The sequence below is a fragment of the Pleurodeles waltl genome, chromosome 12, assembly GCF_031143425.1.
Source record: "Pleurodeles waltl isolate 20211129_DDA chromosome 12, aPleWal1.hap1.20221129, whole genome shotgun sequence".
In the NCBI taxonomy this organism is placed as follows: domain Eukaryota; kingdom Metazoa; phylum Chordata; class Amphibia; order Caudata; family Salamandridae; genus Pleurodeles; species Pleurodeles waltl.
This window is the reverse complement of record NC_090451.1, coordinates 272,455,094-272,472,603: the sequence shown is the minus strand read 5'-3', so window position 1 is coordinate 272,472,603 and position 17,510 is coordinate 272,455,094. Positions and strand designations below refer to the sequence as shown.

The 17,510-nt window shown below is 53.2% G+C and overlaps 1 protein-coding gene across 1 annotated transcript in view; it reads left to right on the top strand.

The window, feature by feature from the left end:
- The window catches only part of SLC12A3 (solute carrier family 12 member 3), a 251,049-nt gene that overhangs the window by 135,753 nt on the left and 97,786 nt on the right, over positions 1-17,510 (top strand). Inside the window, exon 18 of the mRNA XM_069215813.1 lies at positions 13,639-13,745. Within this exon, the coding sequence (XP_069071914.1) occupies positions 13,639-13,745 (107 nt within the window). The remainder of the gene's footprint in view (positions 1-13,638; positions 13,746-17,510) is intronic.

Genomic DNA, 17,510 nt, shown 5'->3' with positions numbered 1-17,510 from the left:
GATAGGAGATTTTTGACCTGTAGGTTAGTGCCCTGCATGCATCGTTTCCCCCGGCCTTCTTCCTGTGTGACTCTTCCCCCCTTACGTGAATAAGTGGGGCAGTGGGTTCTCTAGTACCTGATATCACCAAGTACCGTGAAGTGGGCTGTGCTCAGGGTTGGGGTGGTACTGTGATGTGGAGGCGGAGTGAGAAATGCAGCCTTTCCTTATCCTCACTCACAACGCTGCATGATGTGCAGTGTTTCCCTTTGCTTCTGGGCTCTCTACTTCTCATACATTGATACTCATGGACCTATTACCTTCTTGTCCGTACGTTCCCCTTTTAGGACTTCGGGCCTGGTCAATTCTTTTGTATCCACACATAGGAGCTCAGTCTTTGACTCTCACCCTCCATCAGCACGGCACTGGGTGGGTGGCTGGGTGATCTTACCCTCCCTCTCCATTATCTCTCTTCTTCTCTGCCCACCAGGTCTGTCCCCACCACCCTGGTCCAATCCAGTCCCTGTGTTCGGTCCCAAGGGGGACCCTCTGGGCCTGCAGTCTGTGTATTCCTCTGCCAGTAGTATGTTTCCTCATATGTAGATGTTTGGACTTAATGTGTAAACCTGAGGTGCAATGTGGCAGCTGTTCAAGTAGGCAGGGACTGATTCAAAGTCATGTCATGTTTGTGTTTGCATGTTTGTGCTTCGATGTCCTCATGCTAGCATACTCTTTGTAATTGTGTGATTAAATGTATGTATTAGTATTTGAGCTTCCTTTCGGTCGACATAGATTTCCTCCTGTCCCAGTATTGTAGTGTTCGCTCTTCCTGTGTATGTATGTACATTAACCTAGTGACTTTGCATTCCTGTTCCTTGAGTGAGTGTATTTGTCCCTTGAATCTGTCTGCATGTGTCTCTGTCCCCAACGTGTTCCAATATGGCATGATGTTGAGTGTGTCCCACAATAGTAGTCATAAATTGGTGGTGTCCCATTGCACATGACTCCTTTACCTAGCTGTAAGACCCACCTATTGGTTGCAATTCCCATATCCCAGTGTAAATGTATTCCCTTACAGGGTATGCATGGCGCCTTAGTCCCATGCTGGTGTCTCCTATTATCAGATTTTAGAGCCTCATTTCCTCTATTAGCCAGGGGTGGCTCCTCCGCTAGGGCAGAGGAGTGTCGCTCCCCCACCAGCAACCGCAGCTGCAACACATTCACAGTAAAACCATAATAAACTATGTTTATTATGGTTTTACTGTAAAAGGTGCGGGCCATGGGGCATGATAGAGACAGAGGGCCTCAGTGCACCTGTATGTTTGGCCGGCCGTCTCGGGCTGGCTAAACACACATGCGCACTAGGCTCTCTCCAACCCTGCACTGTGTTGCTGGGTGGGAGAGAGCAAGCAGAGACTCTCACTCTGCCTCAGAGCGCCCTGGTTGTGCGCTCCGTCCAGTACTAATGCTGCTTTCATGCTGGTGGCAGCATGAAAGCAGTGTTAGGATTGGACGTAGGGCAGGCTAAGTGCCTGTGCTTGCAGTTAAGGAACGGATCGAAGGGGTGCGGCAACAGAGGTAAGTATTTTTAAAAATTATTATATTTATTTATTTATTTTCGTCGTCCCCCTGCCATGTGCCGTGTCACCCTGCCCCTTTTCCCTCCGCGAGCCACGACTGTTATTAGTCACTTCTTTGTCCCACGTGTAAGCCTGTTTGCAGTGTACTACACTGTGCTTTTTTGCATCATTGCTTGTGCTATTATTCCTACTTCGTTCAGTGTCTTCTTGTACTCTTCCTCGTCGCCCCTGTTCAAGGCCGGACTGAACAAGATCTCCTTTTGATGATTAGGGACACTCACCTAAAGCTAGCTCGAACCTCTCGACCCTTACAAACTCTCATCATGCAACCACACATAGGGGGTGATTCTAACCCTGGCGGTCGGTGTTAAAGCGGCGGCCAACCCGCCAACAGGCTGGCGGTAAAAAATATGGGATTCTGAGCCTGGCGGGAACCGCCAACACAGACAGCCACTTTAACACTCCGACCGCCACGGCGGTACAAACAAACAGCGCGGCGGTCACCGCCAACAGCCAGGCGGCAGCCAATGTACCGCCCACACTATTCCAACTCACCAATCCGCCACCTTTTCCGGGGCGGGAGCACCGCCGATAAAAACACGGCGGAAACAGACTACAGACGGGAAAACGCTCACCACTACGCACTCCAGGAGGAAGGAGGACAGCATGGAACCCGAATTAAACATCCTACCTGCTCTCGTCTACCTTCTCATCTACCACGAGTACGAAGTCCGGCGCAGACGACAACGGTGAGTACTGCACCTACGACACACGGGAGGGGGAGGACGAAAGGTTACGGGCACACACATATGCGACCCCCCCCCAACTATGTACACACCAATGCAGAGCAACAAGTCACAGTGACACCACCCAAACACCCCTGAAAAATGCTAGGACATAATCAAATTTGGAATAAATATTTATGTACCAAAAAGCTCCAGAAAATTATCGTACAACCATGAAAGATATTCACAAGAAAACTAATGACATACACATCAGTGTATAACTGAAGTAACAAGTCCTGCACATCCTACGAATTCATCATGTCCGTGGGCCAAAGTCTTGAGAAATAAGGGCAAAGCCCACACAGGAGACCTGAGTCCTTTGGAGAGAACACTGCAGGGGCATCAGATGTAAAAACTACAGGCACCTCAGGGGGAAGGGAAGGGGGGGGGCACCACAGCCACATGAGTCCACGACGCCAGATCCACGAGGAGCCACCATGCCCACTGTACCATCCTGGGGAGTGCAAAGCCACAGTCTCTCAATGTCTCTACAGTGGGTGGGCTGCCCACTGGACCATCCTGGGGAGTGCAAAGCCACAGTCTCTCAATGTCTCTACAGTGGGTGGGCTGCCCACTGGACCATCCTGGGGAGTGCAAAGCCACAGTCTCTCAATGTCTCTACAGTGGGTGGGCTGCCCACTGGACCATCCTGGGGAGTGCAAAGCCACAGTCCATCAGGTGGATGACAGTCTCCACTGGTCAAGGAGGAGGCATGGTGGGCACAGTGAACCATAAACAGTGATTGAGACAGCGGTGCCCAGCGGAGCGGTGCTTGAGATGAAGGGCCCAGCGGAGCGGTGCTTGAGACGGCGGTGCCCAGCAGAGCGGTGCATGACAGGAAGGGCCCAGCGGAGCGGTGCTTGAGATGGCGGTGCCCAGCGGAGCGGTGCATGACAGGAAGGGCCCAGCGGAGCGGTGTTTGAGACGGCGGTGCCCAGCGGAGCGGTGCATGACAGGAAGGGCCCAGCGGAGCGGTGCTTGAGACGGCGGTGCCCAGCGGAGCGGTGCATGACAGGAAGGGCCCAGCGGAGCGGTGCTTGAGACGGCGGTGCCCAGCGGAGCGGTGCTTGAGATGAAGGGCCCAGCGGAGCGGTGCTTGAGACGGCGGTGCCCAGCGGAGCGGTGCTTCAGATGAAGGGCCCAGCGGAGCGGTGCTTGAGACGGCGGTGCCCAGCGGAGCGGTGCTTGAGATGAAGGGCCCAGCGGAGCGGTGCTTGAGACGGCGGTGCCCAGCGGAGCGGTGCATGACAGGAAGGGCCCAGCGGAGCGGTGCTTGAGACGGCGGTGCCCAGCGGAGCGGTGCTTGAGATGAAGGGCCCAGCGGAGCGGTGCTTGAGACGGCGGTGCCCAGCGGAGCGGTGCTTGAGATGAAGGGCCCGGCGGAGCGGTGCTTGAGACGGCGGTGCCCAGCGGAGCGGTGCTTGAGATGAAGGGCCCGGCGGAGCGGTGCTTGAGACGGCGGTGCCCAGTGGAGCGGTGCTTGAGATGGCGGTGCCCAGCGGAGCGGTGCTTGAAACGGCGGTGCCCAGCGGAGCGGTGCTTGAGATGAAGGGCCCAGCGGAGCGGTGCTTGAGATGGCGGTGCCCAGCGGAGCGGTGCATTACAGGAAGGGCCCAGCGGAGCGGTGCTTGAGGCGGCGGTGCCCAGCTGAGCGGTGCATGACAGGAAGGGCCCAGCGGAGCGGTGCTTGAGACGGCGGTGCCCAGCGGAGCGGTGCTTGAGACGGCGGTGCCCAGCGGAGCGGTGCTTGAGATGAAGGGCCCAGCGGAGCGGTGCTTGAGACGGCGGTGCCCAGCGGAGCGGTGCATGACAGGAAGGGCCCAGCGGAGCGGTGCTTGAGACGGCGGTGCCCAGCGGAGCGGTGCTTGAGATGAAGGGCCCAGCGGAGCGGTGCTTGAGACGGCGGTGCCCAGCGGAGCTGTGCTTGAGATGAAGGGCCCAGCGGAGCGGTGCTTGAGATGGCGGGGCCCTGTTCAGCGGTGCCTATCTCCACGGCGGGGCCCTGTTCAGTGGTGCTCTTCTGCACCGCGGGCCCTGTTCAGCAGTGCCTATCTCCACGGCGGGGCCCTGTTCAGCGGTGCTCTTCTGCACCGCGGGCCCTGTTCAGCGGTGCCTATCTCCACGGCAGGGCCCTGTTCAGCGGTGCCTATCTCCACGGCGGGGCCCTGTTCAGCGGTGCTCTTCTGCACCGTGGGCCCTGTTCAGCGGTGCCTATCTCCACGGCGGGGCCCTGTTCAGCGGTGCCTATCTCCACGGCGGGGCCCTGTTCAGCGGTGCCTATCTCCACGGCGGTGCCCTGTTCAGCGTTGCTCTTCTGCACCGCGGGCCCTGTTCAGCGGTGCCTATCTCCACGGCGGGGCCCTGTTCAGCGGTGCCTATCTCCACGGCGGGGCCCTGTTCAGCGGTGCTCTTCTGCACCGCGGGCCCTGTTCAGCGGTGCCTATCTCCACGGTGGAGCCCTGTTCAGCGGTGCTCTTCTGCACCGCGGCCCTGTTCAACGGTGCCTATCTCCACGGCGGGGCCCTGTTCAGCGGTGCTCTTCTGCAACGCGGGCCCTGTTCAGCGGTGCCTATCTCCACGGCGGGGCCCTGTTCAGCGGTGCCTATCTCCACGGCGGGGCCCTGTTCAGCGGTGCTCTTCTGCACCGCGGGCCCTGTTCAGCGGTGCCTATCTCCACGGCGGGGCCCTGTTCAGCGGTGCTCTTCTGCACCGCGGGCCCTGTTCAGCGGTGCCTATCTCCACGGCGGGGCCCTGTTCAGCGGTGCTCTTCTGCACCGCAGGACCTGTTCAGCGGTGCTCATCCAGCAGGTCAAGGGAGCCAGACCTGGCCTGGACTCCCGTCTCAGTCGCCCTCGGACCGTGACGTTTCTGGACCCTTCGGGGACGGACTCCTGGCCTCCTTAGTGTCCTCCTTCCCAGCTGGGATGTGGCATGTGGGGTCCACCTTCTCCGCGCTCCTGCTGCCCTTCCGCTCCTTTGATGGGCTCTCGGGCCCTTGCCTCCCCTAGATGGTGTGGGTGGTGAAGTGGCCGCACATTGCTCCTTGGGGGCAGCCCTGTCGGTCCTCGCACGGCGGCCCTTGTTTTTGCGGGTCCTCTTGCCGGGGGGGGCTGGACGTGTCCTTGCTGCTGATGGATGTGTCACTGCTGGCAAAGGGTGGGCTCCAGAACCCATGCACAACAGTGACACCCGAAGCTGGGCTGGTGGTGGCTGCGGTGCTCTTGGGACTCTTTGAAGATGGATGGGGGAGCTCATCGGGGGGAAAGAGGTCAAGGTTAGCCAGGAAAAGTTTTTTAGGGCCAAGGTAAAAGGGAGGAGAAGTGGAGATGGAAGTGGAGGTAGAGGAGGTGGTTGTAGGAGAGTCAGGTGTGCTGTCATTGGGTGAAGGTGCTGGTGCTGTAGGCTGTCGTGAGGTGGATGGCTGTTGGGTGGGTGGCTGCCTGCGTTTGTGTGTCTTGGAAGAGGGGGTGACAGACACAGTGGGAGAGGACACAGGGGACGTGTAAATGGCAGTGGGGGTGGTGACTGCACAAGTGTGGACTGTACTGGAGGGTGAGGTGGTGATGGAAGCACTGGCTGATGTTGGGGTGCATGCAGGTGTGAGTGTAGACATCACAGGGAGGGAGGAGGGAGACGAGGAGGAGGGGGATACAGGGGTGGGAGTGGCTGTTGGCATGTCTGCACCTGGGTGTTGCTTGGGTGAGTGTTTGTGGGATCTGTGGTGCTTGTGTTTGGATGAGCTGCTCTTGGGTGTTGAGGTGTGTGCAGGCTGGTCTGATGGTGTGGATAGGATAGGCTGAGGGACAGGAGACAGAGAAAGGCTGGAGGCAGTAAGAAGAGGGAGGATGGAAACAGGGACAATGGCTGCCGTCAGTGCTGAGGCCAGAGCAGTGAACGCTCGTTGATGGGCAGCCTGACCCGAATGAATGCCCTCCAGGTACGCATTGCTCTGTTGCACCTCCCTTTGCACACCCTGGATGGCATTCAAAAGGGTCGTCTGCCCAACAATGAGCGTCCTTACCAGGTCAATGAGCTCCGCACTGAGGGCAGCAGGGGCAACAGGGGCAGGGGCTGAGGTGCCTGGGGCGAAGGAGACGCGCGCCTTCCTGGGCGAACCGGCACGGAGCGAAGACTGAGGGGCTGCTGGGAGGGCGGGGCTGGTGCGCTGGGTGGCGGCTGTACCTGTAGAGGCGGGGGGCACGGATGTTGCCGCCCCCGCTCGGGAGCTCCCGTCCGAGGACGTGTCGCTTTCGCTGCTCTCACCAGCGGTCCCCGTCGTGGTGCTCCCCTCGCCCTCCGGATCACTGGTGCCCTCGGTGTCTGTTCCTGGGCCCACCGGGGCCTTGTGTCCTGCAGCTCCCTTGTGCTCTGATGTCAAGTCTCCTCCGCCTGATGATGCTAATGCACACATGCACAAGAAGATGAAGAGAAAGGGTGGGGGGAGAAAAAAGAAGACCAGGTTGAGTGCATGCAATGTCAACACCGTTGGCGGAGAGGACAGACACAGGAGCCTAATGCACTAAGCCGCGCATTCGGGGTACACTACTCAGTACTACTGACTAGGACAACAGGCCAAGAGACGTCAAACGCGCACATGGGAGATGCAGGACCTTCAATGGCTGTACTTGTCACCCTACCGAGGTGGGGGCCGGGGGCACAGGGCCATGCCTAAGGGAGAGGACTACACTACAGAAAGCGCCCTGGCCTAATGTCACCCACAGCCCTCCTCCCCCACCCAGACGCCTCCACTGCGCAGAAAGATAGGAGAATGTGCTGATACTCACCCCCTTGTGTCTGCTGTGATGTCTTAAAGCGCCCATCCAATTCTGGGTAAGCCACCGCCAGGATCCGGGACATCAGGGGGGTCATGGTGCGACTGGCACCCCTCCTAGGTTGGGAGGCCATCCCCAGCAGTGTTTCTGCGGTCTTCCTTGTTCCGCGGCGGATGTCCTCCCACCTCTTGCGGCAGTGGGTGCCCCGTCTGTTGTGGACCCCCAAGTTCCGAACTTCCTTGGCGATGGCACGCCAAATCTCGATCTTCTGATGGGCGCTGACCTATTTGACATGTACAGGGTGGAAAGGAGGAATTCATCAATGACCTGCATGTTAGATGTGATTGGCCCCCCCCACCAACTTTGCCATATGGCACATGCTCTCATGTGTCGGGCGTTGCACTCCTCATTCGCCCCCCACCCCACCAACTTAAATCCACCCCAATCCACACAGGCATAGCCCATTCCATGTGCACCCGGTGTACTCACTTGTTGGTCTGGAGGACCGTAGAGTAGCGCATACTGGGGGAGGACCCCATCCACGAGCTTCTCCAACTCTTCAGACGTGAAGGCAGGGGCCCTTTCCCCAGTCGCAGCAGCCATTGTATCTTCCAGACCGAGGTCACAGCAGCACTTGCAGTATAGGTCCTCTCCTGTGGATGATCAGGTCTCGAGTGATTAAGCAGATAGAAAATGGCGGTCACGCCCGCGGCGGTGCGTACCGCGACCGCCGGCGCACTTCGTCATTGGCTCCTGAAACCCATAGGCCTCAATGTTAACCAATGCGGCTTTGCGCCGCGGGCTTCGACCGCCTACCGCCACGGTGTGCCCCGCCAGCGCATTGACCTCACATCCCATTGTCCCACTTCACAGGTCAGGCAGCCGCCATTTCAAGGGCCTACATGGCTTAAATTTTGACTGCGACACACAGGCCTAGGCCTTGCATTGCCACACATACACGCCTTTCAACCCATTGCCATTCTTTAACTGTGCAAGCTGTCTGTACGTACCTGTGGTTTGGCTGACTCTGTGCTCCATGTTGTCCTTCCTAGGCACCGTCCGCTGGGACTTGCGATGAGAAGGAGGAATCCTCGCGTGTACCGCCCGCTGGTGGACCTGTCGACAATGGAAGAACGCCACATCATACTACGATACCGACTTGACCGAGCCACTATCCATGAACTGTGTGCCCAGCTGGAGCCAGCCCTGATGTCCCCCATCCGCCAACCCACAGGGATTCCCCCTCTGGTGCAGGTTTTGTCAGTCCTCCATTTTTTGGCGAGTGGGTCATTCCAGACCACAGTGGCCATGTCATCTGGAATGTCTCAGCCTATGTTTTCAAAGATTTTGAGTAGAGTGTTGTCTGCCCTGATGAAACTCATGCGGAGCTACATCATTTTCCCAGAGGAGGGTGACTTGCCTACAGTGAAGGGTGATTTCTATGCCCTTGGACATATCCCCAACATCATTGGTGCCATTGATGGGACACATGTGGCTTTGGTACCCCCAAAAGACGATGAGCAGGTGTACCGAAACAGAAAAAGTTATCATTCGATGAATGTCCAGGTGGTCTGTTTGGCTGACCAGTACATCTCCCATGTAAATGCCAAGTTCCCAGGGTCAGTGCATGACGCGTATGTGATGCGAAATAGCAGCATCCCCTATGTGATGGAGCAGCTACAGAGACAACGTGTGTGGCTAATAGGTGACTCTGGTTACCCCAACCTGCCTTGGCTACTGACCCCAGTAAGGAATCCCCGGACCAGGGCAGAGGAACGGTACAATGAGGCCCATGGGCGAACTAGGAGGATCATCGAAAGGACCTTTGGCCTCCTGAAGGCCAGGTTTAGGTGCCTGCATATGACTGGGGGATCCCTGATGTACTCACCAAAGAAGGTGTGCCAGATCATCGTGGCCTGCTGTATGCTTCACAATCTGGCATTGCGACGTCAGGTCCCTTTCCTGCAGGAGGATGGTGCAGATGGTGGTGTTGAAGTAACTGTGGAGCCTGCGGAGAGTGAAGAGGAGGAAGACTCAGAGGACGACACAGACAACAGGGACAGAGTAATAGCACAGTATTTCCAGTAGCACACAGGTAATGATCACCCATGCCATTTTACATTTCCTGAAAGCCTCCTGCATCTCAACTTTGTCGGTTTCCCCCCAGACCTATGGACATGATGTTTGAATTTCCCTTGCCTTTTCTGTGCTGTATGAGCCACTGCGTGACCTCGGCTTGGTTGGCCCATGGACTAATGCTAAGTTACCTCGGTATGTGTAATTCACAATGTTCACAATACGTAATTGATATGTAATGTGTCATACTTTTGTAAATAAGACAGCCAGAGTCCTGATTGATTTCAGTGCAATGTGTGATTTATTATTAGTGCATAGATATTGGTACATGATGGTGAAACAGTGATGGGTGGGGGTGGAGTAATGTCCATGGCGGAGTCCAGTTCTCAGTCTCACAGGTGCATTGTCCATACGCCTGTGGCAGGATGGAGCAGGGGCAGTTCAAGGTTTGACAGGGTGGCCATGTGGGACAGTGGGAGGACTTCAGGGGGTATGTGATGCTGGCGGGGGACTTGACATCCTACTCTGTCGTTTTTTTTTATCTCAGGCTCCTTTTGCGGGGCGGTTGTTGTTCAGCAGGAGGTGGGGTTCTGGGGGGCTGTCGTTGTGGTGGGGCCTCCTGTCCACTAGCACCGGCGGAGGTGGTAGGCTGTTCCTGTTCCTGGGTAGTGACAGGGGCCCGGTGTGATGCCACATGGTCCCGAAACGTGTCATCTATGCGGTTCAGGGCCTGGACTATGCTCCCCATAGCGGTTGAGATGTTGGTTAGTTGGTCGCTGAACCCCATGTAGCGTTGCTCCTGCTGTGCCTGGATCTCCTGGAACCTGGCCAGTACCGTCGCCATCGTCTCTTGTGAGTGGTGGTAGGCAGCCATGATGGTGGTGAGGGCCTCTTGGAGAGTGGGTTCCCTGGGCCTCTCCTCCCCCCCCTGTCGCACAGCAGCCCTCCGAGTTGCCCTGTTTCCCTGGGCCTCTGTCCCCTGGACGGTGTGCCCACTCCCACTGCCCCCAGGTCCCTGTTGTTGTTGGGTTGGTGGGTTACCCTGGGGGCCCTGTAGTGGTAGACACACCGCTGCTTGACCTGTCCTAGAGACAGAGGCATGGGCCCGCTGGGTGGGAGCTGTGCGGTTGTTCCCAGAGGGGGTTGGGTCTGCAGTGGCCTGTGTCTGGGTGAGGGGAACCGACTGCCCAGAGGTCCCCGATGGTCCGGGCTGGTCGTCAGGTTCCAGGTCGACAGAGCTGCTGTCATCACTAGTGGCCTGTTCTGGGGGTGGGATGGACATTTCTGGTCCCTCCTGACCGGTGTGTTGTCGTTCGGGTCCTGCATGGGGTAAGAGGGTATGGTTATTGTTTCTGTGTGTGCATTAGCTTGCGTTTTATAGGTGCCCTTGTCCCCCAGTGCTGGCATTCCCTTGGGGGAGGTGTTGTGAGGGTGTTTTGTGGGGGGGGGGGGGGGTGATGGGTATGTGCAGTGGTCATGCTTAGGTGATGGGTGTCCATAGTTTGGGGGTGGCATGCAGGGGTTGGTGTTGGGTGGGTTGTGCTGGGGAGACATTCTCAGGGAGGATGTGTGCTGGGGGGTTGGGGGTGAGGGTGGGGGTTAGCATGCTGGGGGTGGGGTGAAGTGGTTGGCCTTGTACTTACCAGAGTCCATTTCTCCGTGTACTCCAGCGAGGCCATCAGGATGCAGGATGTTGAGTACCTCCTGCTCCCATGTTGTGAATTCGGGTGGAGTGGGTGGGGGTCCCCCGCCAGTCTTCTGCACTGCGATGTTGTGTCGCGAGACCATCGAGCGCACCTTCCCCCGTAGGTCGTTCCATCGTTTGCGGATGTCCTCTCTATTTCTGGGATGCTGTCCCACCGCGTTGACCCTGTCCACGATCCGCTGCCAGAGCTCCGCCTTCCTCGCTATGGTGGTGTGCTGGACCTGTGAGCCGAAGAGCTGGGGTTCCACTCTTATGATCTCCTCCACCATGACCCGGAGTTCTTGGTCCGAAAAGCGTGGGTGCCTTTGTGGTGCCATGGGGTGGTGTGTATGAGGTGTGGGGTGGTGTATGTGATGATTTGTGTGTTGGTGTGTGGTGCTTTGTGCTTCTATGTGGTGTGTGTGATGTTGCGGTGTGCCTCTGTGTGTCTGGCTATCTATTCTCTGATGTGTGTCTCTCTCTCCTTCGTCTCTGGTTTTTGTTGGTAGGGGTTTGTGGGTGATGTGGGTGTGTGTTTTATATGGTATTGGATGTGTGGGAGTGGTGTATGTATGGGTTTCAGGTGTGTGCCTTTCAAATTGTCCAATGTGGTAGGGGTTTGTAAAGGTGTGTGTATTTTGACCGCGGCGGTGTGTACCGCCAATGGAATACCGCGGTTGAATGACCGCCGCGTGGATTTGCGGGTCATAATGGGATGGGCGTATTTCTGTTGGCGTGGCGGTGGAGGTTTGGTCTTCTCCAGTTTACCGCTGGCCGCTGATGTGGCGGACTGCAGTGGAGGGCGGATTTTCGGAGGTTTTGCAGTTGTGGGTCAGAATGTCCGTGGCGGCTGACCGCGGCCGCGGCGGTATTGTGGCGGCCTTCTGACCGGCGGTAAGCGGCTTTTACCGCCGAGGTCAGAATGACCCCCATACTCTTTCTTTCCTCCTAACCTCAGCTTTCGTGCAATTCATTTTTATTTTTCATATTTTTTATATGTATTGTAGCATATGTACCGCATTGAACAGAGAACTACAGACCAGGTGAATGGAGGCAAGAAAGGCAAAAATAAAAGGAAGTCTTTTGGGGGTAATTGTGTTTTGGACTATAAATTGAACACAAAATATACTACATGCGAGATCTGTGTGGTTGAGGCATGCCTGGGACTCCACTAGTTGGTAGACCTCCGCCCTCCCCCTCCTCACTTACAGGGATCAGATTAGCAAAGCACTCTCACCAGGATCCGCGCAGATATGATGCACACTTTGAGATATATTTTCCCTTGTGTCTTCAGTTTCCACAAAAATGATGGGAATGTTTTCATGCTTTTATTTGCGACCTCATCCTCACTGAGGAAACGAATTACTTTGCACACTCCTCACATGTACATTTTATGTTCAGGCATAAATGGCCGTCTGCCATAGTTTATATTTTTCATAGCTGAGGTGCCAGCACATCAGATTCTGGTGCTGGAGCCAAATGTAATAATCACGACTGTGCCTTTCCCTTACCAAATGTCAACCACACACTAGAGAGGAGTCCATTTACCTCTGGCTGGCATTGCGTGGACAAGCTGACCACTCAAGGACTTGTAAAAATTTCGTGCCCAACATACAGTGGAAACCTTAGCTAAACTAAGTGAATAAAAATAACTTAGTTTTCTTTGCCCTGAAATCAGTAAATTCGATAACTTAAATATTGATGAGATCTCTGGTCCTATTACAGTCCCCTTGCCCCCCCCCGTGTTTCCACTTGCTTATTGCACCGAAGGTCTACTTAAGTATTACAGGGTGCAGCCCCTTCTATAATTGTGGGTTGTGCGGATGCACATTTTGCCCTGCAAAATCGCAGAGGAGCATTTCAACATTTGCATGTGAGCAGGGACCCATGGAAAAGATGAAACATTTTGCCTCTGTGCCCACACCGCATTACAGATGCAGTTAAAAAGGGGCCATCAGGAAATGCACTGACTGTGTGCCACATAGAGGTGGGGTGGAGTTAGTGCAAACTTCCAAGGGCACCTTTGGAATGGGGAAAAAGGAGTTCCAGATGTGACATGCAGTTAGTAGACGGAATGAGGGGAAAGTGGTGCCATGCCCCCCCCCCCCAGACATTCACTTACAGTTGTGCAGTCACTCACTGCAGCTGCCTGACCCTCCTACACAGTACAGGCACAAGTTGTTATAGGGTGCACTGCTGGGGTCTGTGCCCCCGGATAAAGGGGCTCTGTGGTGCAAACAGGGACGTTGTGTCTGATATGTAATATGGGTCCTGATATTCTTTTATAGATGGTAATTAGGAGTACCCAGGGTAGAAGCTGTACCTTTGGTACCCCGGCACTTCCCTTGCTGGCACTGATCACTGAGGACCTTAACAGCACAGTGATGTGAATGGTGTTCAGATTACAGTGGTTCCCAACCTTTTGACTTCCGTGAACCCCCACTTTATCACTGGAATCTGGGGACCCCCAATGAATCATTATTGGGATCTGGAGACCCCTGAGTGAGTCATTACTGAAAACCGAGGACCTAATCTGTTAATATTATTTAATTTTCTAAGCAGTTGCAGACCCCTCAAGAAGCCTGCACGGACCCTCAGGGGTCCCCGGACCACAGGTTGGGAACCACTGGTTTATGATGTCACTCCTACTATCTCAATGATGAATCAACATTTATCACCCTTTGTGTCATAATTTCCTTTGTGATTCAATATGTACTTTCTGGTCTCTGGTTTCAAATGTTCTTTTTATTTTTAAATCAAAGGCATCGGGTCTTGGAAGAATGAAGCCAAATATCCTAGTGATGGGGTTTAAAAAGAACTGGCAATCTACTCACCCACGGATTGTTGAAAATTATGTTGGCATTCTACAGTAAGTCATAACATACATATTACACATAATGGGATTCAGAACATGGGACTGCCTTAACTCAGTGGGTGGGTCTCTGTTGATCTCTTGCATTGACTGATTTGCGTTGATTGCATATCCTCATTATTACCTGTCTTTTTAGCTGTGTTCAATGTGCCTGCTGCAACACCCTTCCCATGAGACATTTAGGGCCATATGTATGAACACATTTTCCCTTAGACACAGAATGGGTAAAACCCTTTAATACATCTGGCCCTTAATCACTTAAGCAGGTCTACACAGTAGCTGCTCGTGTATCCATAAACTCTTGCTTCCTAGGACACTCCACATTTCATGTGCGTGCGCCTGTGGTTGGCTGAGGAAGGGAAGCGAGGTGAGAGAGGAGGCTGCTGATCTGTGCAGGCTGTGGCTGAAGTATAGGGGTGTTTAATGCCAAGATATATGAAACTTGTCTGCTTCAGGACGGGCCTGGTCTTTTTCTTAAATGCACATGATTGATATATTAAGCTACTGTTTCACAAACACACTCTCAGGAAGAGACATTAAGGGCCTGATTGACAAACTTTTTTTGTCAATACTTGTGTCTTGCTGTTAATTATTCTTGATATTACAGTTTTGACTTATTTTCTGTGAGTAATGCTGCGTTTACAAGGCTTAAATGCCATATTCATATACATATTACTAAATGTTTCTGAATAGTGCTGTATTCGTTCCCTTCGGATTTTACATCTGGAACCCACGTAACCCTGCTGATGACAACTTATTTGTAAGTGGTAAACACAGGAAAGGGATGCAATACTTTAGATCACACCTATGATAAGTAGATTTTCACCTACAATCAAGCCTGAAATTCTCTATGTGTACATTGAGAACTGAATGGCATTATGTTTACATTCAAGACAAGCGAGGTTCATTGGGGCATTACCGTTTTGCAAAGTGCCTTTATGATAGAGTCAAAGTGACAATTTCGCCCTACATAACTGGTCCATAGTATCTGAGTATGGCAGTCAGTGAATAATATCTTTATTTGAGCCGCAAGCTCTTAAACAATAGCTCAGCAATACATCGTTTCCAAGATAAAAACATATCTAGAACTATCAAGATCCATCGGTATGAGCCTCATAAAACACAATCACGGTGCAAACTCTTTTAAATCATTAAGGGGGTCATTCCGACCCCGGCGGGCGGAGACCGCCAGAAGACCGCACCGCGGTCATATGACCGCGGCGGTCATTCTGACTTTCCCGCTGGGCGGGCGGGCTACCGCCAAAAGGCCGCCCGCCTGCCCAGCGGTAAAGCCCCAGCAACGATGAAGCCGGCTCCGAATGGAGCCGGCGGAGTTGCTGGTGTGCGACAGGTGCAGTGGCACCCGTCGCGATTTTCAGTGTCTGCTTGGCAGACACTGAAAATCATTATGGGGCCCTGTTAGGGGGCCCCTGCACTGCCCATGCCTGTGGCATGGGCAGTGCAGGGGCCCCCAGGGGCCCCATGACACCCGTTCCCGCCATCCTGTTCCTGGCGGTTTTTACCGCCAGGACCAGGATGGCGGGAAGGGGGTCGGAATCCCCATGGCGGTGCTGCGAGCAGCGCCGCCATGGAGGATTCTTTGGGGCAGGGGTAAACCGGCGAGAAACCGCCGGTTGCCCTTTTCTGACCGCGGCTTTACCGCCGCGGTCAGAATTGCCCATGAAGCACCGCCAGCCTGTTGGCGGTGCTTCCGCGGCACTCTGCCCTGGCGGTTTTCAACCGCCAGGGTCAGAATGACCGCCTAAATATCTTGCCAGGGCACAACTTAAATCCAAAGAATGCATTTGGAATAAAAAGCTTTCTCCTATCAGTCTCTAACTTACATTATATTTTAAAAAATAAGAATTTAACATGTTCTATTGAGGCATTAAAAGATACCGAAAATCTAGCCAGATATATTCTTTAGTAGAGTGCATCCTCGACCCACATCCACACAACCCTTCTGCGTTCCAAAATGATGACATTCTTGATGGATGAGCATAAAGTGGGTGAAGTCCTTATCCTAATGTTATTGTATCGTTGCACACCCGAGGGTTTGTGAGCTCGTGTAAATATGAGAAGGACATGTTAGCTTCTCAGGAATCACAGAACTCTAGCAGAGAAGGCATGAGGAGCATATACTTTCTCTCGAAGCTCTCTGACCCAGATAAGTTAATTCATTTTTTGGAGTATATTGAGCTTGAATGTCCAAGTGTGTTCACTTTTGATTATCTCACCTTTACAGAACGTAGCAATTTTGGGGGGGCTCCGACATTAATAAGTTACCCAATATCTCAGTAAGCGTACCAATGCAATGGCATACCGGTCTTGGAGTCCTGTTTCCGTTTGAATAGCGGAAACCATTGCACATTTCGGTTGTGATAGCAGGTTTTTGAGACAGACCCCTTCTCCCTCTCTAGATAGGAGCTCAGGCCCTAACGTCCACTACTGTAACGCTTGTGACCAGACCATTCACTGTAGGCCGCTAACACAGAATGGAGCGAGGGCACGCCATAATCCTGTTTGAATTTCCTCAATCTGCCAATACTTGAATACGTTTTGGACGTTAGACTTTTTACATGCAGAGACCAGAAGAAGGATTTATCAAAAAACATTCCTAAGTCCTTATATTCAGTGGTTTCCTAGATTCTTTTTGCCCTTATGACCAAATGAATTCATCATACTTCCTCCCAAAAGCAATAAATTTCGTTATATCGAAGTTAATTGTCAGTAAGTTCAGAATGCAGTATTTCTCGAATTCCACCAATTTCCTTTTCAGCCCAATGAGGGTTCTACCTATAGTAAAAAAAACTCATCGAATTTTAACTATGCCAAGGGACACAACGGCCACCCATCTAGAGTGAGTAAGTAGCATCTAGCATTATGAGGAGGTCTGCTAGGACAAGAGTAAAAAGCATGGGAGCCAACAAACATCCATGATGTAACCCATTGTTAATACCTATCTGTCTAGAGAAGCTGCCCCTAAAATCCAACTCAGCACATGCCCAGCTATTCCTGTGAAGTTCTTTTAGTATTCCAAGGATGCTACCTGGGATTCTCAGGGATTGTAATTTAGACAGCAGCATTCCCTGATCCACCAGATCAAAAGAGGTCTTAAAATCAACAAAGCATGTGAATACCTCACCCCCCACCCTCAAGGGATTTCTTTGCTTTCACCCAAAGGATAAAACAGTGGTCTAAGGTTGAATGCCCCTATTTAAAGCCACACTGTTCTATTGGAATTAGGTTGGCCTCATCTTGCCACTCTTTCAGCAGTTGCAGTAGTATATTTGCCTAGACTTTCACACCCAAGTTAATTAGACAATAAATTCTTAGGGTCTAATGGATCTCCCTTTTTGTGGTTGGATTTAATTTTGGCACTTTTTCAGCTTTTAGGGCATACTCCTGCCGGAGTAATCTACTTTATTTATGTATTATTTTTTAAATGGTATATAGCATAGACATTGGCTAGAGGCATCAGAGCGCTTCACAACACACAGAATGCAGGGTTACAGCGGGTTACATTAATAGTAGTTGAACACGGAGATTTACATCAGTGTATTTATACAGGAGTTACCAAAAGAGAGAGTTGTAACAATAAGGCAAAGGACATGAACAGTTGAACGAAGGAAGATCAGGGTGCATTGGAGAGAGTAAATAAGTCTAGTTGAGGGTGAAATAACCAATTTGTCTGTCAGATAGGAGGAGCTTGAGCTCCTTTTTAGGTTGAGCATAGCAGCGCGCAAGCGCTGCTTTTCCCAC